Source organism: Hemitrygon akajei, chromosome 13 (assembly GCF_048418815.1).
Source record: "Hemitrygon akajei chromosome 13, sHemAka1.3, whole genome shotgun sequence".
NCBI classification, from domain to species: Eukaryota; Metazoa; Chordata; class Chondrichthyes; order Myliobatiformes; family Dasyatidae; genus Hemitrygon; species Hemitrygon akajei.
The window spans coordinates 37,128,508-37,151,745 of record NC_133136.1 but is presented as its reverse complement, the minus strand read 5'-3'; the positions used below and the strand labels follow the sequence as shown (position 1 = coordinate 37,151,745).

Sequence of the window (23,238 nt, the reverse complement as noted above, 5' to 3'; positions counted from 1 at the left end):
CCCATTCCCATCAGGGAGGATGCAACATGGAACCCACACCAGGCCCACCCGATTCAAAAGCAGTTACTTTCCTCAAGCAGTAAGGCTGATCAATACCTCCACCAACTAACTCCACCCCTACTTTATTATTTCCTGTCAGTCACCTCACGTACAGCCTAGTGTCACATTATGGACATACAATCAGTCTATGTATATAAGCTATCTTATGTATATATATTTATTTTGTGTTTTATTATTATTATTATTGTGCTCTTTAATTTTTGTGTCTTTTTTGTGCTCTATCAGATCTGGAGTAACAATTATTTCGTTCTCCTTACCCATGTGTACAGGAAATGACATTAATTAATTTTGAACTGCCTTCTTGTTTACTTACCACCTGCAGCAGTGCCATGTAGGCTGCCAATACATTATCAAAATTAATCTTGGGGTTGACCCATTGGTAGCCAATATCCTGATTTGCTTCACATTCGGATCGATTATTTACAATACTTATGGGAAGACGCTCATTATTTTTATCCACACATTCAAAGAAAGTTCCACCGAAGATCTGAACTCCAACAATGCCAAATATCAGCCAGAATATGAGACAAACAAACATAACGTTTGAAATTGATGGGATTGAAGCAACCAGAGCATTAACCACAAGCTGTAAGACAAAAGAAAAGGATTATATTGGTAAGCCAGCAAATCTAATATAATGGACAAGTTTGACAGCCATTTCTTGACATAGAAAATTATGTTTGTAATAATAATGTGATTTGTTACTTACCCAGGAATATCATAAATTAATGTTTTTGTAGTTAAAATGTATGTCAAATGTAGGTCTAAATTTAAAATAAAGCAGCAATGTTGTGATAATTTCCACAAATAGTCTGATATAAGCACTGACAAAAACATCTGGTGGATACCTGTATTTGTCCAACTATTTAAAAGGAATATAACAGTACACTTAAAATCCCTGCCTTGAGGAAATTGGTAGGACAGGGGTTAAAACTTAATGAGTAAATGCAGAGACCTGAAACTCACTCATTGGCGTTATAAGGGAACTGTGTTTTTGACAGTTGATGCTGCTGTATCGAGGTCCTGAAAGTATTTTAATGATCTCTTGGGAAAAGGGCTAGAACAAAGTGTTTAACCTCAGCCTATTCCAGTATTCACTCTGCTTGGCAACACAGAAATTTGCTCAGGGAAAAAGTTGTAATGCGACAAAGGGTGGCTACAGGGAAGAAGTGATTACTATTAGGTGAGCCATATAGGAACATTTTGAGTTAAAAGTTTCAAATGGGAAATTAATGGAAGAAGACAGGACTTTCTAAAAGGCATTCTCTAGTCCTTGTGCTTGCAGTCTAACCTCTATGGAATATATAACAAACTGTCCATCTGTTCTGAAAAAATCTATTGGATCAGCCTCTGATTTGACAACGAGCTGAGAGGGGTGGGATGAATCACACCAAATTCCAATATCCTATTCTGTCCCTGTTTCTGAGAAGGATGTGGCAGGTTACATTGCTACTAATTTCACAAGGCTTACAGGTAGATTATGGCTCTTCTGCAGACTCAACTTGTGGAATTTGGCAAGAATGTTTGGATCATATTTATCCCTGGGTGGCAAGTTTGCTCTAAAAGGAGCAGTTAAGCAGACTAGACATGCAGACTTTGATTTGAGATGATTGAGAAGTGATGTCACTGAAACATTCAATTTTCTTACAGAGCTTGTCAGCGTAGATATTGAGTTGATGATTCTCCTGGTTGAAATGTCCAGTACTCAGGGCCACAATCACTTACAAGCACCTTGCCTGCATTCAGATATTAGCCTATTTTATGCCAAAAATTCATGGACAACTTTTGCCCACTGCAATGGCTTGATTTCAAGCCTCAAGCAAATTGACATCTTGTTTCACTTAATAAATTTTTTCCCACTCTCTCCATAAAAGATTCTGATAAATCTTTATGTGATGTTGTTAAAACTTCTTCCAAATGGTGATCTAATGGTGGTCACAATTTTGAAATGGTTTCAAGATTGAGAAGGATATGGGATACAGTTGTAAATATGGGACAAGAAATGGCAGATGGAGTTTAATCTGGTCAAGTGTGACGTGTTGCATTTTGGGATTTCAAATATAAAGGGGCAGAACAGTTAATGGTGAGACCTTTAACAGTGTTGATGTACAGATGGAAATTGGCATTGAAGTTTGTAATTCCTTTAAAGTGGTTGCACAAGTTAAAACAATAGTAAGGAAGGCATATGGCACACTTGCCTTTATTAGTCAAGGAAATGAGCTTGTGTCAGGAAATTATCTTCCAGATTTAAAAACACTGATCAGGCCACATCTGGATTATTGCATTCATTTCTGGTCACTATTATAGGACGGATTTGCAGAATTTGAAGAGAGTGCAGGAGAGGTTTGCCAGGATGCTAAAGATGAGGGGTGTAAGCTCAAAGAGAATGCTTGGGGCAAGTAGTTTTTAAAGAGAGAGTGATAGATGCCTGGAATGTGATGCCAGGGTGGAAGTTGAAGCAAATACAATAGAGGTGTTCAAGAAGCTCTTTGATAGGCATCTAAATATACAGAGAATGGAGGGATAATGAACATGTGTAGGCAGAAGAGATTAGTTTTGTTAGGCTTTTCATTATTAGCACAATTAGTTTGGCTCAATATTGTGGGCCAAAGAGCCTATTACAGTGCTGTACTGTTCTATGTACTACAGTCAGTGGACGTTTAATTAGGTATCTTCCGTGCATAAAGTTCGAAGTAAAAATTATTATCAGAGTATCAGAGAAAATTGGCTTAAAGAGAGAAAGCAGAGGGTTGTTATGGAAGGAAAGTATTCTGCTTGGAGGTCGATGACTAGTGGAGTGTCACAGGGATCTGTCCTGGGACCCCTGATATTTGTGGTTTTTATAAGTGACCTGGATGTAGAGGCGGAAGGATGGGTAAGCAAGTTTGCGGATGACACGAAGATTGGAGGAGTTGTGGATGGAGCTGTGGATGGTCAAAGGTTACAAGAGGATATAGACAAGCTGCAGAGTTGGGCAGAAAAATGGCAGATGGAGTTCAATCTGGACAAGTGTGAGGTGATGAATTTTGGAAGGACAAACCAGAAGACTGAGTACAAGATTAATGGTCAGTTACTTAAGAGTGTGGATGAACAAAGGGACCTTGGGGTTCAAATCCATATATCCCTCAAGGTCGCTGCACAGGCTGATAGGGTAGTTAAGAAGGCCTATGGGATGCTAGGCTTCATTAACGGGAGATTGAGTTCAAGAGTAGAGAGGTCATGTTGCAACTCTACAAATCTCTGGTGAGACTGCACTTAGAGTATTGTGTTCAATTCTGGTCACCTCATTATAGGAAGGATGTGGAAGCTATGGAGAGGGTGCAGTGGAGATTTCCCAGGATGTTGCCTGGTTTGGAGAACAAGTCATATGAAGCAAGGTTAGCAGAGCTGGGACTTTTCTCTTTGGAGTGTAGAAGAATGAGAGGGGATTTGATAGAGGTCTACAAGATTATGTGAGGCACAGATAGGGTGGATAGTCAGTACCTGTTTCCCAGGGCACCAATAGCAAACACCAGAGGGCATATGTACAAAATTAAGGGAGGGAAGTTTAGGGGAGACATCAGGGGTAAGTTTTTTTTTACACAGAGGGTTGTGAGTGCCTGGAATGACTTGCCAGGGATGGTGGTGGAGGCTAAAACATTAGGGGTATTTAAGAGCTTCTTGGACAGGCACATGGATGAAAGAAAAATGGAGGGTTATGGGGTAGTGTGGGTTTAGTACTTTTTTAAAGGATTATATGGTTTGGCACAACATGGAGGGCTGAAGGGCCTGTACTGTGCCATAGTGTTCTATAGTTCTAGTAGATACATGTCACTGCATACAACCCTGAGATTCTGTTACAACATGCATGCTCATCAAATCTAAAGAATAGTAACTGTAAACAGGATCAGTGAAAGAACAAGTAGAGCATAGAAGACAACAAAGTGTGCAAATGCAAATATAAGTAAATAGCAATAAATAATGAGCACATGAAATAACAAGATAAAGAGTCCTTAAAGAGAGATCATTGGTTGTGGGAACATCTCAATAGATGAATGTGGTTTTTCTCTTTTGTTCAAGAGCCTGATGGTTGAGGCGTAGTAACTGTTCTCGAACTTGGTGGTGCAAATCCTGAGGCAGTTGTACCTTCTAACTGATGGCATCAGCGAGAAAAAAGCATGGTCCATATGATGTGTCCAGGACAGGTCCTCTGAGATAGTGACACCCAGGAGTATAAAGTCATTGACCCTCTCCACTTATGATCCTCTGATGATTACTGGCTCATAGACCTCTGGTTTCCCTCTCCTGAAGTCTACAATCAATTCCTTGATTTTGCTGACATTGAGTGAGAGGTTGTTGTTATGACACCAGTCAGCCAAATTTTCAATACCCCTTTTGTATGCTAATTCATCACCCCACCTTTGATACAGCCCACAACAGTGGTGTCGTCAGTAAGATTGAATATGGTGTTGGAGCTGTACTTAGCCACACAGTCACAGGTGTAAAGTGAGTAGAGCAAGGGACTAAGTACACATCTCTTTGGTGCTCCTGTGCTGATAGAGATTGTGGAAGAAATGTTTTAGCCAATCCGAACTGACTGGGGTCAGCAAGTAAGGAAATCTACTTGCACAAGGGGTATTGAGGCCCAGGTCTTGGGATTTATTGATTAGTTTTGAGGGGTTGATGGTGTTAAATGCCGTGCTGTAATTGATAAAGAACATTCTGATGTATGCATCTTTCCTGTCCAGATGTTCCAGGGTTGTGTGCAGAGTCAATGAGATGGCGTCAACTGTGGACCTGTTATGCAGGAAGGCAAATTGGAGTGGATCCAAGTTGCCATTCAGACAGGAGCCTCTCAAAACACTGTATCACTGTGGATGTAAGTACCACTGGGTGATAGTCATTGAGTCATGTTACCATGCTCTTCTTGGGGACCTGTATGATTGAAGGCTGCTTGAAGCAGGTGGGTACGACATACTGCCAAACTGAGAGGTTGAAGACATCTGTGAACATATCAGCCAATTGGTCAAGACAGGCCTTCAGTACTTGGCCAGGTACTTCGTCCAGACTGGATGCTTTCTTTGGATTCATCCTCTTGAAGGCAGCCCGCACATCATCCTCAGACACTGAGACCAAAGGATCATGCGGGTGCGTGATGGTTCCTCCCTGTTTTGGTGGTCAAAACAAGCGTAGAAGGCATTGAGCTCATCTGCAAGTAAAACTCTGCTGTCCCCCATGTCGCTCGATTTAACTTTGCAGGAGGTTATGGAATTTAATCCCTGCCACAGTTGTTGAACTTCCCTCATTGATTCCAGTCTAGTCCAGAATCTCCACTTTGCCTGTGAGAGGTTTTTCCAAAGATCATACCTGCACCTCTTGAAGCATTCTTGATCTCCAGTCTTGTATACCTCTGATCTGCCCCTCAGCAAATTCCAGATTTCATGGTTTGTCCAGGGCCTCTGATTGAGGTAGACCCTGAATGATTTCACAGGGACACACTCATCTACAGTTGGTGTAGTCATACAGATCCACAGATGAGTGCTTGAACACAGAGCAGTCTACTGACTCAAAGCAATCCTGTAACCGTTCCTCTGCCTCCTGTGACCATCTCTTAGTTGTCTTAATCTCTGGAGCTTTGCTCTGTAGGCTCTGTCTCTATGCAGTTGGTAGGAGTATAGACAAATGGTCCAATTTGCCAAAATGCAGTCTAGAAAAGGAACAATAGGCATTCATTATTGTAGTGTAGCAGTGGTCTAGTGTGTTGGGGCCTCTGATGCAACAGGTTATGTGCTGATGATAACTCCAACCAGCCTGGTTGAAGTCACCAACTATAATTTGAAATGCATCAGGAAGGGCTGTCTCTTATCTGCAGATGATAATCTGCAGGATCACGGATGAGAACTTCTGAGGCAAACAGAATGGTATGCATTTGATTGTTAGGTGCTCTGTCGGGAAACAAAAGGTTGACATCACTCCCACATCCGAGCACGAGAGAGACTAACCAAAAATACACGCCATCACCTTTTTCCTTACAGACTTCGCAGTTCGATCCATTCTGAAAATCGTAAAAACTTCTTGTCTGTCCACTGCATCTGTTGTGACCACAGATACCCAGGTCTCGTGCAGCAACAATTGAGATCTGCCTCATCTACGTCTGATACAACAGCCTTGCCCTGAGATGTCAATCTTGTTTTTCAGCCATTCATGGTCACCAACAAGATTCTGGGTAGAGGAGGCCTCATCCCTGTGGGCTTCAGTCTGACTGAATCCCACCTCTCTTGCTGCATTTCCGGCCATGGCAATGACGTTTAGAGGTGCTGTGCTTAATTGCTATGTGGTCTTCTGTTGCTGTAGCCTACCCACTATAACGTTTTATGCATTCAGAGATGTTCTCTGCACATCACTTTTGTAACGAGTGGTTATTTGAGTTACTGTTGTCAGCTTGAACCAGTCTGGCTGTTCTCTTCTGAACTCTCTCATTAATAAGGCATTTTTGCCACAGAACTGCCACTCACTGATCTTTTTAGTTTTTTGCACCATTCTCTGCAAACTCTACAGATTGTTGTGCATGAAAATTCCAGATCAGTAGTTTCTGAGATAATCAAACCACCTCATCTGGTGCCAATGATAACTCTATGGCCAAAGTCACCTAGATCACATTTCTTCCCCATTCTGATGTTTGGTCTGAACAACAACTGAACCTCTTGACTTTGTCTACATGCTTTTATGCATTGAGTTGCTGCTATATGATTGGCTGATTAGATACTTGCATTAGCGAGCAGGTGGACCTAATAAAGTGGCTACTGAGCATAAGCTTCCACTGTGCATTTAGGACAAGGATTTTGATTCATTGAAGGGACATGGGTTTCCCAGGCATCTGGTTGGAAGCCTTACATTTGTGTCAGTAATGAAAACAAAAGAACTGAAGATGCTAAATAGCTGCAGCGTAATCGAAAATGCATTGCTGAACTGAGAAACAGTTATTGCAATTGAGCCAGACAATTTTGTAGAATTCTGGGGTAACATTGAAGATGTTCTAGGAAGTCAATGAGCCATTCCTCAAGAGGGGAATGGAGTTGGAGAGGGTTGGTAGCTTAAAATTCCTTGGTGTCACTATATTAGAAGATTTGTCCTGGGACCTGCACAGAGGTATCATCACAAAAAAAGACACCAGAGTGCCTTTAGCTTCTTTGACGTTTGTGTAGATTCAGCATGTCACCAAAAACTTCGACAAGCTTCTATAGATGCACAGTAGGGAGTGTGTTTACTGGTTGCATCACAGCCTGGTACTGAAATACCAATGCTGAGGAACAGTAAAGGCAACAGAAATACAGCCCAGTCTATCACAGGTGAAGCTGTCTCCACTATTGAGTACATTTATAAGGTGCACAGCCACATAAAGCAGCATACATCATCAAAGATCCCCTCCAACATCCAGGCCATGCCCTCTTTTCGCTACTATCATTGGGTAGAAGGTACAGAAGCCTTAGCTCCCAGACACCAGGTTCAGGAACTGTTATTACCCTACAACAATTTGGCTCCAGAACTGACATGGATCAACTTATTTATCCATATTCTGAACGAATTCCTTGACCTACAAACTCACTTTCAGGGATTCTTAACAGCCTGTGTTCCCTGTCTTGTACAGGTTGTCTTCTTCCCCACATTGGTATTTGTCCGTCTTTGTATGGTTTTTTGTAAATTCTATTTAATTTCTTACTTTTCCTGTAAATACCTAAATGAATCTCGATGTAGTCAGTATATATATATATATATATATATATATAGGGAGAGGGAGAGAGGGAGAGAGAGGGAGAGAGAGGGAGAGAGAGAGAGAGAGAGAGAGAGAGAGAGATTCTTACCCATAAATAGTATGGAGATAACTAATCAAAATTTGGCATTAAATGGTTTTCTGGTACTTTGGGAGATCTGTACATTGGGTCTTAAGTGAATTAATTCCCCAAAATATCTCCATACATTGTTCAATGTCTTTATCTTTTAGTTTTTGTCGGCTGAGACAAATAGAGTCACAGAGTTGTATACCAAAGAAACAGGTCCTTCAGCCCACTGCACCTAAGTCTGTATCATAAGACCATTAGATATAGGAGCAGAATTAGGCTGTTTGGCCCACTGAGTCTACTTGCCTTTTCATTTTATCTGATCCAATTTTCCTCTCAGCCCCTGCCCATCTCCTGCCTTCTCCCTGTATCCCTTCATGCCCTGACCAATCAAGAATCTATCATCTATCTATCATGTCCATCTTGACTGCATTAATTGCACACCCATCTCTGCTCATTCAAATACCCATCAGGATAATTCTTAAATGTTGTTATTATTCCTGCTTCCACCGCTTCCTCTGGAATCATATTCCAGATCCCAACCATTCTTTGTATGAAAGCTTAGCCCTCAGCTCCCCTTTAACATCCACTTTCCCACTTTAAAACTATGCTCTCTGGTTGTTAGAAATCCCTATCATGGGAAATTGACACTGGCTCTCTATCCTATCAGTCCTTTATTTTATTTTAGTTATTTAGAAGTTCAGCATGGTACAGACCCTTCCAGTCCAATGAAGCTGTGCCACCCAATTTCACCCATGTGACCAATTAACCTACAAAACTGTACGTAAGACCATAAGACATGGAGCAGAACTACACTATTTGGCCTATTGAGTCTACTCCGCCATTCCATCATGGCTGATTTACTATCCCTCTTAACTCCATTCTCTTGCTTCTTCCTGTAACCGCTGACACCTTACCACTCAAGAACCTATCAACCTCTGCTTTAAGTATACCCAATGACTTGGCCTCCGCAGCCTTCTGTGGTAATGAATTCCACAGACTCACAAACCTTTGGCTAAGGAAATTCCTAATCACCTCTGTTCTAAAATGAAGTCCTTCTATTCTGAAGCCCTTCAAGATACCATGAATTTGATAATTGACTGCATAGACCTCATATCAGAGGGAAGACATAAAGCTCAGATCTGTGCTACATATACTAGTTGGTTGCTCACCATGACTGGTACAAATTTATTACAGCTTGATGCACATCAAGTATCAAATTGGGTATCAGATGAGCAACTAAAACAATGAGTTGTGAAAAAGTGCCCTTGTGTCGGATTAGAAATCTTACACTAACCACTAGAGTACTGGATACATGTGATGATGGTTATGAGGAAGGATGTGATGCTGAGGCTTTATAAGGCACTGGTGAAGCTTCACCTTGAGAATTGTGAACAGTTTTGGGCCCCTCATCTTAGAGAAGATGTGCTGGCATTGGAGGGGGTTCAGAGGAGGTTCACAAGGATATTCTAGGGATGAAAGGGTTATCAAACAAGGAACGTTTGATGGCCCTGGGCTTGTACTCACTGGAATTCAGAAAGATGAGGGGGGTTCTCACTGAAACCTTTTGAATGTTGAAAAGACCTAGACAGGGTAGATGTGGAAAGGATGTTTCCCATGGTGGAAGAGTCTAGGACAAGAGGGCGCAGCCTCCGGATAGAGGGGCGCCCTTTCATAACAGAGATGAGGAGAAATTTCTTTAGCTAAACTGTGGTGAATTTGTTTCCACATGCAAGCCAGGCCGTTGGGTGTATTTAAGGCAGAGATTGATAAGTTCTTTTTTGGATATGGCATCAAAGGTTACGTGGAGAAGGTTGGGAACTGGGGTTGAGGAGGAAAAAAAAAGAAAAGATGGTGGAGCAGACTTGATGGGCCATATGGCCTAATTCTGCTCCTATGTCTTATGGTCTTATGGTAAAGGAAGGTTTTATGTCAGTGTGGCATTTCATATTCCCTGACATGGAAATAATTTAACCTACTCTTTGAAAAGAGTTCACAATCGGGGCAACTATCATGAGTCTTAGAAGTTCTTAAGTCATGCACCAACACATACTATTGTTATGAATGGTGCCAGGAAAGGGATAGATTTATCAAGATGGCATAAAAGGGGAAAACCACTGGGCATGTCCAGAAGAGATTACAAGACATAAACTTCTGGCTGGTGGTTTCAGTACTTATTGAAATTATTTATTGTACGTTCTGCTTGTGACTAATGAGTTCTTCTTACAATGTGCATTGGTGGGGTGGGACTGATGTATTATAGAAAAAGCAGCCATGGGTTATACCGAGGGATGAAAAGAGTGTCCCTTGGAGAATCACAATGTTGCAATTGGGAGCATGACTCTAGATTTGGCTATTGCAGGATGAACTTTCCCTCAAACAGCAGTGGAGAATATGGCGAAGGAGAACCTTACAATCAAGCCAAGATGTTTGTGGGACTGTATTATTACTGAGTTGCCACCAATTACTCATTTGACTGCTGACTGGATATGAATTGTGGAGGAGACAAAGGAGATCAATGGACTAAACATACAAAAGTTATTCAGACATGTTGATAAAACAAATGAAATATTGAGTGACTCAGACTCCTGGGATAAGCTTTGTAATTGGGGATCAAATGTTCAAATATATCCATGGGTGAGGATAGTATTGTATACTGCCGTAATATCAATTTTATGTATGCTGATATTGTTTAATGTGTATCAACTCAGAAGGTGAAAGGCTGAAGTTGTGTAAAAGGAAGAGGATGATGGTTTTGCAATACAGAGAAGATGATTGCCCGTATACAGAGTGTATGAATTCAGTAAGTAAATGGTACCTTTATCTTTATATAACGCTGATTTTGCACAGCTGCTGGGAGTTCATAGAAGTCCAATGAATAGTCAATATAATAGAGAAGGATAGTGATCTTAAGTTAAATATCTGGATCAAGCGGAGGGAGATGTTGGCCAGAAGGAACTACAATCTGAAAATCAGTGAACTTGAATGGATCAAGGTCAGTGGAAACAGACAGACCAATTGCCTTTGTTCTTGCCATGAGGGAGGAGATGGAGGATGCCACTATATGAAGAAGATGGAGTTCGCCATTTTGTGAGTCAGTCACTTATCTTGACCAGTGTTTTAAAGTAGACACAATGATGCCTCAGGTAATCTGCTGAACTAGGGATCATTTCCAAATTGTGAGGTGTTCTTTGGTTGGATATAACATGCACGTTTGTGAATGTTTGTCTGTGTGATTCAAGCATGTGGCTGATTGAGAACAAACAAAGAACCATAAATTACTGATTATCATTTGCTGGGAAGAGGGCAATAAATGGATGCTGGTCTGGAGCAGAGCAAATAAAAACGTATTAAAGGTCAGAATCCTGGCCTACAGCATTCCGACACCGGAATGCACTTTTTTAATTGGTAAGAAATGGATAAAAAAGCAGACACTTCAAGTGTTCTGGTAGCGATAACTCTGTAGGAGACTAACAATTGGGGAAGTGGAGTGCCCCACGGATATGTGGAGATTCAAATGAGACTACGAGGAAGATGTGGCCAGCAGCAGAAACTCCTTTTTAATTGATAATATCCTTTCTGTCCTTTGACTGTTCATGGAAAGTCAGGAAAACTTAGATGGTGTGCACACAGCTATTGGTTGTGTAAGTTCACATGTTTTTTGCTTGAGAAAATAAAGGTACTTATCGGTAATTACAGGTTCTCTCTCTGCGCCTCCCTGATTCTTGTAACAGTATGAATGGTTAGCCCTCAGCTCCCCTTTAACATCCATTATCTTGCTTTAGAACTATGTTCCCTGGTTGTAGAAATCCCTATCATGGGAAATAGACACTGGCAATCTATCCTGACTGTTCTTTATTTTACTTACAGTGCCTATAAAAAGTATTCATCCCTCTTGGAAGTTTTCATGTTTTATTGTCTTACAACATTGAGTCTAGAGAATTTAATTTGGCTTTTTGACACTGGTCAACAGGAAAAAACTCTTCTGTGTCAAAGTGAAAACAGTTCTCTACAAACTGATCTAAATTAATTAGAAATATAAAACAGAAAATAATTGATTGCATAAGTATTCACCCCTTCAAGTCAGTAAATAGTAGACACAGCTTTGTCAGCAATTACAGCTTTGAGTCTGTGTGGATAGGACTCTATCAGCTTTGCACATCTGGACATGTGCAATTCTCCCCATTCTTCTTTACAAAACTGCTCAAGCTCTGTCAGATTACATGGGGATCATGAGCAAACACCCCTTTTCAAGTCCAGCCACTAATTCTTAATTGAATTGAGATCTGATCTCTGACTTGGCCACTTCAAGACATTAACTTCATTGTTTTTAAGCTGTTCCTGTGTAGCTTTGGCTTTGTGCTTGTGGTCATTGTCTTGTTGGAAAACAAATCTTCTCCTAAGTCACAGTTATCTTGCAGATTGCATCAGGTTTTCCTCTAGAATTTCCTGTATTCTGCTGCTTTCATTTTACCCTCTACTATCACAAGCCTTCTAGGGCCTGCTGCTGTGAAGCATCCCCACAGCATTATGCAGTCACCACTATGCTTCATGGTAGGGATAATTTGTTTTTGATGTGCGGTGTTTGGCTTACGCCAAATAGTGTTTAGTCCGATGGCCAAGAAGCTCAGTTTTGGTTTCATCAGACCATAGAACCTTCTTCCAGCTGACTTCCGAGTCTCCCACATGCCTTCTGGCAAACTCTAGCTGAGAACTCATGTGAGGTTTTTACAACAGCGGCTTTCTCTCTACCACTCTCACATAAAGCTGAGACTGGTGAAGCACCTGCGCAATAGTTATATGCCACCTCTACCATCTCAGCCACTGAAGCTCATTCTTCTAAACTCTAGTGTGTTCAAGCCCAGAGCCATCAAGCACTCCTCATTCATTAACTATTTCATTCCTGGAATCATTCTCAACAACATCCTCTGGATGCTCTCCAATGCCAGCTCATACGTTTCTGGATAATGTCCAAATTTGCTCACACTATTCCAAGTGTGGACTGACTGATGCCTAATAAAGTATTTGGAGGAAATACTTTTCCCACTGTTTGCTCTAAAATTGATTTGTTGCAACCTTTCATGTGGAACAAACAAAGCAAATTTTCAACTGTACTTCAAAATACTTTTTTCCTGATTAATCCCATATTTTGAGGCTAATGATGTCACCAATGCAATGTGATAAAGTGAGAGTGGAAATAATTTAACTTTCATTCTTAAGAATCCACAAGAGTGCTATAAACCCATGCTTATCTCCTTCAGAGCCAAGCATGTACAAATCAGATGTCAGCTCAGAGTAGTGTTATAAAGCCAACAAAGAAAATTACTTCATGTCCCCGAGCTAGATGTATTTTCTTGTAAATTAGATTTTTAAAATCATTTTCCTAAGAATTACATTGGCAGAACATTTGCTACAACAACATCTGGATTTTGTATATTCCTTAATGCCTATTCCCAGAGCAGAGTTTAAGCCTTGAACCTTAGAGATGATGAGCTTTCTTCATATTAATTTTTGTAACATCCAGTTCTCTTCCTTTGATTATAAGTTGTTTCTTATGTGCTTATGAGCAAGAATTTATTAATCTTCAAGCCTAATGTGCATTGTCGTTTAAGCATGTGTTGAACTCTCAGATTTTGGAAGTTATTACAGGACACACACCCAAGGTCAGCTATGTTAAAGTATTCCAGTTACTGCACAAAGTGTAGTGCATATAAATGTAAGTGAACCTTCTAGTCTGACTTTGAAACAAGATTATATGAGAACTTCTTTTTGTTGAAAGTGAGTCATAAGCCCACCAAGTCTGTCTTGACCATCATACACCCAGTACATTAAACTTACCTTGACCCATTTTATTCTGCAGACACTCATCAAATCCACCTCTCACCTACACAATAGGAACAATTCGCAGTGGCCGATTGACCTACTAACTCACATGTCTTTGTGCTGTGGGAGGAAATTAGAGTACCCAGGGGAAGTTCATCCATGCAGACAGCGCTGGAGGTCAGGATTGAACCTAGGTTGTTGGAGCTGTGCCATTGATAGCTCTGACTTCGTATTTTATTATGCAAGTAGCAACAGTAAAGAGCCAGTAAAAACTACATTGGTGTTGAGTTTCGGATGCTGCTGGCTGAAGGAGTATCAGAATAACGATCTACTGTGGAGTAAGTAGCATGGCTCAACAACTGAAACAATGTTCAACTAAACTTCGGGCAGAAGTTGTTGGCTATGAAGCATCCTGTGGTTCAAGAATCTGTACCAAGAAATGGAAGAAAAGAACTGCAGAGCAAAGAAACAAGCTCATTCAGAGAATTAGACCAGGATAATGATTCAAGGGAGATAGTCTGTGTTTGGAGCCAGTGGATGTCTGTCCATTATGAGCTGCCTGTGTCAGAGGCATCATATAAGACATTAAAATATCTTGCAATTAAAATACTTAATTAAAGTATTTTGACTAGGCCATTATAAGAACGTACAATCAATGTGAATACCAAGAATATCTACAAGCATCTTGCCTTTCCTTAGAGATGCTGCCTGAGTTCCAATAGCATCTTATGCTTGTTACTTTCGGTATTGTTTAATGTGGGGGAGATTTGTTCAATAACATTTGGTAGATCTTTCTCAGCTTTTTCCTGAGATCCCCATCTCAGAAGCCAGTTTTCAACCTTCTTTGATTCATAGCATGTGTTATCAAGATATCAACACTCATTACAGCAAAGGTTATTGCACACACCTGCTGTAGTGTTAAAGACCTGCACTGTAGAACCAACTGTACCTTTTACCAAGCTCATTAATTGCCACCTATTCAGCCTACTCTCAGTCAGCAGCAGAGTGAAGCAAGGTGTTGTTAATACAGGTTCCAAATTGCAGTAGGCACCAATAACCCTGAGCACTGATGACTAATGCGTATTTTCTGGGTGGCATTCAGTTGCAAACCTGATCACAGCCTTGGTACAAAAATGATTGGAAATCTCAATTCCAGAGTTGAGATGAGAGTGACCCCGCTTAACATGAAAGCAGCATTTTGTCAGGAATGGAAACAAGAAACTTTGGTCAATTAATATCAGGGAAAATACCTAAATGGCTGAACTCATAATCTGCCAAAAGGAAAGTTATGGAGGTTGTAATTGTTAGAGGCAAATCATCCCAAACCCAGGACACCATTTTAACTGTTCTCAATGGCTTTTATTCTCTTGTAAGGGTGGGAATTGGTAATGTTTGCTGATAAGTGCACAATATCAAATTGAATTTGCAACTCCTTAGCAAATGAAGCAGCCCCTAGTTGCATGCAGCAAGTCCTAGACAACATTCTAGAATGGGCTGATAAACCAAAGAAATATTTGTCCAATAGAAGTTCTGTCAATGACCACGTCCAATCACCTATTCTTCACATTCAATGTCAATACCATTAGCATCTATGGTGACTATTGAGAAGAAACTCTGCTGAATTGTATTTACAGGAATGGATCAGTGGCTGGGTACCTTGCAGCCTGGGTCTCCTCTCCTGACTCCAAATCTCTACAAGGTATAAATCAGGTGTATGAGGAAACACTTGCCATTTGCCTCAGTGACTGCAGATCCAATAACATTGAAGAACGTAAGATATAACATACAGCACAGGAACCAACCCTTCAGCCCACAATGTTTGTGCCAAATTAAACTAAATCTTTTCTGTTTGTAAATGATCCATATCCCTCCCATTGCCCACATATCTATGCACCTTTCCAAAAGTCTCTTAAACGTATCCACTGTACCTGCTTCCACCACTACACTGGGCAGCCCATTCCAGGGACCTACTATTCTCAGTGTAAAGAACGGGCATTGCACATTTCCTGTAAACTTTACTTTTCTCTTCTTAAAGGCTTGTGTGCTAGTATTTGACATTTCCAATTTGGATAAAAGACTTTGGGTCTACCCTACCTATAGCTTTAAGCTTAACACCACCCCACATAAACTACTGTTTGAGTTGTACTTCATCCACCAAGCCAACTATTAACTTCTTCCATCAAAGGCACATTGTGGCTGTAGTTGCAAATACACTGTAATTACTCTCCTAGGCATTTCAGCTGTACCTCCCCATCCTTTTACCTCTAATACTAGTATCAAGGCACTGGATTGCATGGGAATATCATCATCTGCATGTCCCCCTTCAAATTACACATTTTCCTGATTTGGATGTATATCACTTTCCTTAATTGTTGCTAGGCCCTAGTCCTGGAAGTCTCTACCCAGTAGTAGTATGGGAATACCTTAACCATAATGACTAGAGTTACTTGAGAAACCAGAACACTAGTGCCTTCTTAGAGGCGGTTAGGGATCAGCATTAATTCCTGCTCTTGCCTGTAATCAGACCAAGATAAGTTCATTAAAATAAAGTGCTTTATTGCCTTATTCAAGCATTAATTGAGTTGGAAGTTTTCATAGAGAACTTCATTACCATGAGAAAGTAGTTCAAAACCGTTGAAAATCCAAGGAAGGATATCAGATTGGTCTGTCTTTACTAATCTCAGCCTGATGGTCTACAACCAGTTTACAGCAAGTTGGATTTAAAAAGTCATGACATTGAAGTTGAAAAAGTTGGAGATGATCCAGAAAAAGAAAATCAGAGGAGATAATTTTGTGACTTCAAACAGGACAGCAGGAAACATAAGAGGTCCTTGTGGGAGTGAGAATACAGAGGAACAAAGATGGACAACCTTAAGAAAATAACTAACAGGAAGTGTCAAAATGAATTTTTGGCATCCAATAATGTACAAAATACAGTGCTTAATTGTTACTATTATTGTTACCTCTGAGAGTTATTGGCAGGTGTTAAGTCTTATTTGAACAGTTTAATGTGTACAAGAGAAAGTCTAAGAAAATAGTGGGTGAAGAATATACGCTCAGTGGCTACTTTATTAGGTATCTCCTGTACCTAATAAAGTGGCCACTGATGTATGTTTGTGGTCTTCTGCTGCTGTAGCCCATCCATTTCAAGGGTTGATGTGTTGTGCATTCGGAGATACCCTTCTGCACTCCACTGTTGTAATGTGTGCTAACTTGAGCTACTGCCTCTTTCCTGTCAGCTTAAACCAGTCTGGCCATTCTCCTCAAACATGAGAAAATCTGTAGATGTTGGAAATTCATGCAACACACACAAAATGCTGGAGGAACTCTGCAGGCTAGGCAGCATCTATGGAAAAGAGGACTCAGACTCCTGATGAAGGGTCTCGGCCCAAAATATCAACTGTTTACTCTTTGCCAGAGATGCTGCCTGGCCTGCTGAGTTCCTCCAGCATTTTCTGTGTGTTGCTTGGCCATTTCCCCTTTCTCATTAACAAGACATTTTCACCCACTAAGCTGCTAATCACTGGATGTTTTCTGTTTCTTATACCATTCTCTGTAAACTCTAGAGACTGTTGTGTGTGAAAATCCCAGGAGATATGCAGTTTTTAAGATACTCAAACCACCCCATCAGGCACCAACAATCATTCCATGGTCAAAGCCACTTAGATCACATTTCTTCTCCATTCTGATGTTTGATGTGAACAACACCTGAAACTCTTGACCATGTCTGCATGCTTTTATGCATTGAGTTGCTGCCAGATGATTGGCTGATTAGATAATTGCATTAACAAGCAGGTGTACAGATGTACCTAATAAAATGGCCACTGCATGTATATTGTAATATATTCACAATTATAAAGACAATTACGCTGAAGCAACAAGTGCATGATAAATGTGGGGGAATATATATATGAGGTCTATCTCGAGAAATGGTCCACTGGAAGCAGTGATGCCTGGATTGGATAGTTCAGCAGTAAAAGGGATAGTTCAACAGTAAAAGTTATAGATTGTAATAAAGAGAAAGGAAACCAGAGTGAGTGAATTTATAGCTGGTTGGATTTACAAGCCTATGTCAATGCAAATATTTAACAGCAAAATTTCATGTATAAAGACAATTCATTTCAGGTTATAAATTCAACAGATTCTGCAGATGCTAGAAATTCAGAGTAATACACAAAAATGCTGGAGGAAGTCATCAGACCTGGCAGCAACTATCGAAAGAAATAAAGAGTTGACGCTTCAGTGCTTTGGGATATGTTGATATAAAAAGAAAAGTGGAAATAGATACTTGTTTTCATAAAGGCATTTCCTGACCACAGAATATCCTTAAGCCAGTTATCTAATTTGAAGTGGCTTTGCAGGAAATAATTCAATGCTCAGTATGGGCATGGTACTACAAGGAGCCATGTGATAGTCACTAGAACATTTATTTTAGTGATGTTGGCTGAGGATTAAGTATTGATGTCTAGATGAAATTATCTGCTCTTCCCTGAATGGATACCATGTTCAAATTTTCTGCTAACTTAAAATGGGCTGGTATTGTTGTAATATTAAGGTATTTAGAATACCAGATTTCTTGTTAAGCATTCTTTGATGTTCATCAGAAAGGCTAGCCATACAGCACCTTCTGACTCAGGTTGTGAGGCATTCCCCGGACATGGTTTTTGTGTATGGCTTTGAAGCTGAACTTTCTGACTAAGAAATGAGCATGCTGTTATTTTTAATCTAAATCCATCTGCACAAACAGATCATAAACCTCAGTAGATTCATCTGCTGCACTGAGTGTTCACTGAACATGAGTCAACATCAATCTGTGGTCAAACAAAAGGAAAAACATTTGTAAAAGTGAGGGCCATTGTGGTTGCAGAAAGTGTTTTGAGCACCATTACTCTGAGCTGCGGAATGATAGAATGCTAACATTTGACCACAATTCTCCACATATGGGAAGAAGATTTTGCTATTGTTGGTGTAATTATAAACACATGTATAAAGAATGCATTTATGATTTTGTTACCAATAACAAAAAGACAAACTCTTCTCTTCACCCAAATCACTCATTTCAGCTCTTCAGTCAGAATGGTGCACAGCTGGCTTTATTACAAGAAGGTAGGAAAATCATGAATAACATCAATCCAAGTCAATCCAATGTTAATGAAAAAGCAAAGGAAGGGATTGGCAAAATGACAGGACTGCGCCGTTATTGAAAAGCCACTTTTGATTACATCAGTAGAATTAGGGTAACAAGCATGGTATTTAAATGTTTTCTTCAAAGCCTTAATTGAAATAAAAGTCATTGGCTTTGCTCACATAGTCTATGAGATGACACTTTTTACCAATGATTAATCAGGAAATTACATGTTGTTCTCCATATCATACTGGCCAAGCTTGTGTATCTAGACTGTTAGGACACAATATCCATGGTCACCTCTGACTGATGGAGGCCTCTCAATCAGGAAATTACATAAGTTGATGTGATAAGTTTATCATTATTGGATATCTATTGATAGTCAAATTTTTTCTCCAATCTTTTAAAGATATAAAAATCTTTTGGAATATTTATAAACATAAGATATGTAGGAAACCCCGAATTTGTGGTGAAGATTTCTTGTTAAGTGTAGAAGATTCAATGCACCTACCTTAGTGAAAGAACAATATGTAGTAGATGAACCACAGAACCATAGAACATTACAGCACAGTACAGGCCCTTCAGCCCTCCATGTTGTGGCAACCCATATAATCCTTAAAAAAATACTAAACCCACACTACCCCATAAACCTCTATTCTTCTTTCATCAGGTGCCTGTCCAAGAAGCTCTTAAATACCCCTAATGTTTTAGCCTTCACCACCATTCCTGGCAAGCCATTCCAGGCACTCACAACCCTCTGTGTAAAAAAACTTACCCCTGATGTCTCTCCTAAACTTCCCTCCCTTAATTTTGTACATATGCCCTCTGGTGTTTGCTATTGGTGCCCTGGGAAACAGGTACTGACTATCCACTCTATCTAGGCCTCTCATAATCTTGTAGACCTCTATCAAGTCCCCTTTCATTCTTCTACGCTCCAAAGAGAAAAGTCCCAGCTCTGCTAACCTTGCTTCATATGTCTTGTTGTCCAAACCAGGCGACATCCTGGTAAATCTCCCCTGCACCCTCTCCATAGCTTCCACATCCTTCCTATAATGAGGTGACCAGAATTGAACACAATACTCTAAGTGCGGTCTCACCAGAGATTTGTAGAGTTGCAACATGACCTCTCTACTCTTGAACTCAATCCCTCTGTTAATGAAGCCTAGCATCCCATAGGCCTTCTTAACTACCCTATCCAACTGTGCAGCAACCTTGAGGGATGTATGAATTTGAACCCCAAGGTCCCTCTGTTCATCCACACTCTTAAGTAACTGACCATTAATCCTGACCATTAACAGCAAGGCGAGGCTGCATATTTGGAGAGAGTAGCACCCAATAATTAATGTCAATGATCTTCCAGATGATACCTGATCCATTCTCCATTTCCTAATTTTATTTCAGATATTCACTACCCATAGTATAATACAAAGTTTAAAACAATGTATGCTGTCATAAAGTACAGTCGAAGAACTAAATCATATTATTTCTCTTCATAACAGCAGTCTTAATTTCTTTACTGAAATTCCAGTGCCCTCAGATGTTCTGTATGTGGCATACGTGCTCCTAATTTTATTTAAGTGAGTTGGTTCCTGTAATTTTGGGTTGTATTATTGCCTGGTATACTTGGCTAAAGTTTCTATTCTGATGCATTTCTAATGATAAATTTCCAGATATGAACGTTAATAACTGCAGGAAAATCATGGTGCTAGAAGTCATTGGCTTGCCAGAGTAGTGCACAGGAAAAAAACATGCTTAATCATTGGAAGAGAGGGATACTTGTTGGGATAATCATGGTGTGAATGGTGCAAAGCATGAAAATGACACTTCAGATTAAAGGTTACATCTACAGGTAATATTTTTCACACAGGTAGCTGGATCTATGCACACTGATGAAAAGATAACTAGATAATTGAAAGAGTCAAAGAGGATTTTTCACGCAGAGCCCTTTAACTACATATGTGGAGATTATATACAGGATCCTGATCTTAATTGGTAAGGAAATGCATACATCACAGAAAAAACAGACAGATACTACAACAATTTTATGGTATTATCCGTGTCAATTCTTCAGGGTAGTAACTCAATTTCAGAGGAACTGAATGTCAGGCTTGTGCGAAACAGACAGTCAATATGATCATGCCTGATTTGATCTATCACCTCAAAGGAAGTTTGGCCTCAGTGTGTTTACATTATTATGCCTGCCAGAGGTTTATAACTTTAGCTTTGATGTAAAATTACTGAAAATTTGCACACATTATAAAAATAAGCACTACCAACCCTCATTCCTTCCCAACGAGAAATGGCTCGCAAGGGCCTCAAAGCACGCAATGTTCTCAGGGATCGCAGGGATTTGAAGGCCTGAATGCTGCTGCCCAGCATACTGAGCCACCCAATCTGCAAGGAAAAGAAAAAACATTGAAAATATAGTTGACTACTTACATGGTCTCATATGATTACATAAAGTCAGTACATTAAAACAAAATCAACTGTTATTTTGTAAATTAGTTGTCATTTTTAAAGTTTTGGAATTTCTTTGGGTGCAATTCGAATGTTTCATGCAGAAAGTAAAAGGATCAGAGCAATGAAGTCCAATATCGATCTCTAGCTCAGACAGAGTACCTGGCCAAGCACTGAAGACCTGTGCTGATCAACTGGCTGGAATGTTCACCGATAACTTTAACCACTTGCTTCAGCAGTCTGAGGTACCCACCTGCTTAAAGCAGGCTTCAGTTATACTGGTGCCTAAGAAGAATGTGGTAACCTGCCTCAATGACTAGTGCTGAATAACACTTACATCCACTGTGATGAAGTGCTTTGAGAGGCTGGTGATAAAACTTATTGACTGCTACCTGAGAAGCGCCTGAGATCCACTCTAATTTTCTTACCACCATAACAGATCAACAGCAGGTGCCATTTCATTGGCTCTTCACTCAACCCTGGAACATCTGGACAGCAAAGATGCATATGTACATCAGAATGCTTTTCATTGATTACTGCTTGGCATTCAATAATATCATCTCCTCAAAACTAATCAATAAGTTTCATAATCTAGGCCTCACTACCTCCTTGTACAAATGGATTCTCAATTTGCTCACTTGCAGACCCCATTTTGTTAAGACTGGCAAAAACACTTCCTCCAGAATCGCCATCAGCAAAGGAGAACCACATGGCTGTGTGCTTAGTCTACTCGCTTTATACTTATGACCATGAGGCTAAGCACAGATACAAAGCCATATTTTAGCCTGTTGACTGATGACGTCACTGTTGGCTGAATCAAAGGTACAGATCAATCAGCATATAGGAGGGAGATAGAAGATCTAGTTGAGTGGTGCCATCTCCCACTCTCACAACCAGTCACTCAATGCCAGCAAGGTCAAGGACTTCAGGAGGACAAGATAAAGGTCTATGAGCCAATCCTCAATGGGGGATTGGAGGTGGAATGGGTCAGCAACTTCAAATTTCTTGGTGTTATCATTTCAGGACATCCATCTTGGTTCCAGCACATAATTTCGAAGAAGGCATGTCAGTGCCTCTACTTTCTTAGAAGTTTGTGAAGATTCGGCATATCATCTAAAACTTTAACAAACTTCTGAAGATGTTCAATTGATTGGCTGCATCATGGCCTGGTATGGAAACACCAATGTCCTTGAACAGAAGTAAAGGGTACAGCCCAGTCCATCACCAGGTAAAACCATTCCCACCACCGAGCACATTTACCCAGAGCACTGTTGCAGGAAAGCAGTATCCATCATCAAGGACCCCCACTATCCAGAACATGTTCTCTTCTTACTGTTTCCATCAGGAAGAAAGTATAGAGGCCTCAGAACCCACACTGCTAGGTTCAGGAACAGGTATTACCCCTCAGCCATCAGACTCATGAACCAGAGGGAATAACTTCACTCAACTTCAATCACCCATCACAACTCATGGACTCACTTTCAAGGACTCTTCATCTCATGTTCTTATTTATTACTATTATTATTGTTGTTGTATTTTAATTTTTTCTCAGTTCCAGCTGGTAAAACTTGAGGTACGGGCATAGCCAAGCACACTCATTCAAATTAGTGATCATTTCTTCATTTTTCTGGGTTGTGCTCTCATTTAAGTTTAGTGGCGTGTACTTCTTATCTGAATTGCATGTGCTCATGTTTATTCCATAATCCTGCTTTCATTGATGGAAGTATATCCTTTTGTCCAGATTTTGTTAATCTAAACGTGTTTGAGTGTACATAGCATTTTCTAAAATTTGTCATTTCTGTTCTTATTTTTCTTTGTAAATTTTCCAGATTGGTTTTGGACCAAATTATTATGCCAAAAGAATGTGTTAATATGGGTAGAGTTAAAACGTTTATTGCCTTTGTTATATTTTTACTATTGAGCTCTGTTTGGCAGAGTTTCTTGTGCCTTGAAGAA

General features: G+C 40.1%; 1 protein-coding gene across 1 annotated transcript in view; it reads right to left on the bottom strand.

The window, feature by feature from the left end:
* The window catches only part of LOC140738144 (sodium channel protein 1 brain-like), a 138,336-nt gene that overhangs the window by 35,972 nt on the left and 79,126 nt on the right, over positions 1-23,238 (bottom strand). The window contains exons 11-12 of the mRNA XM_073065287.1: positions 21,103-21,219; positions 374-646 (exon numbers count right to left, since the gene is read on the bottom strand). Of these exons, the coding sequence (XP_072921388.1) occupies positions 374-646; positions 21,103-21,219 (390 nt within the window). The remainder of the gene's footprint in view (positions 1-373; positions 647-21,102; positions 21,220-23,238) is intronic.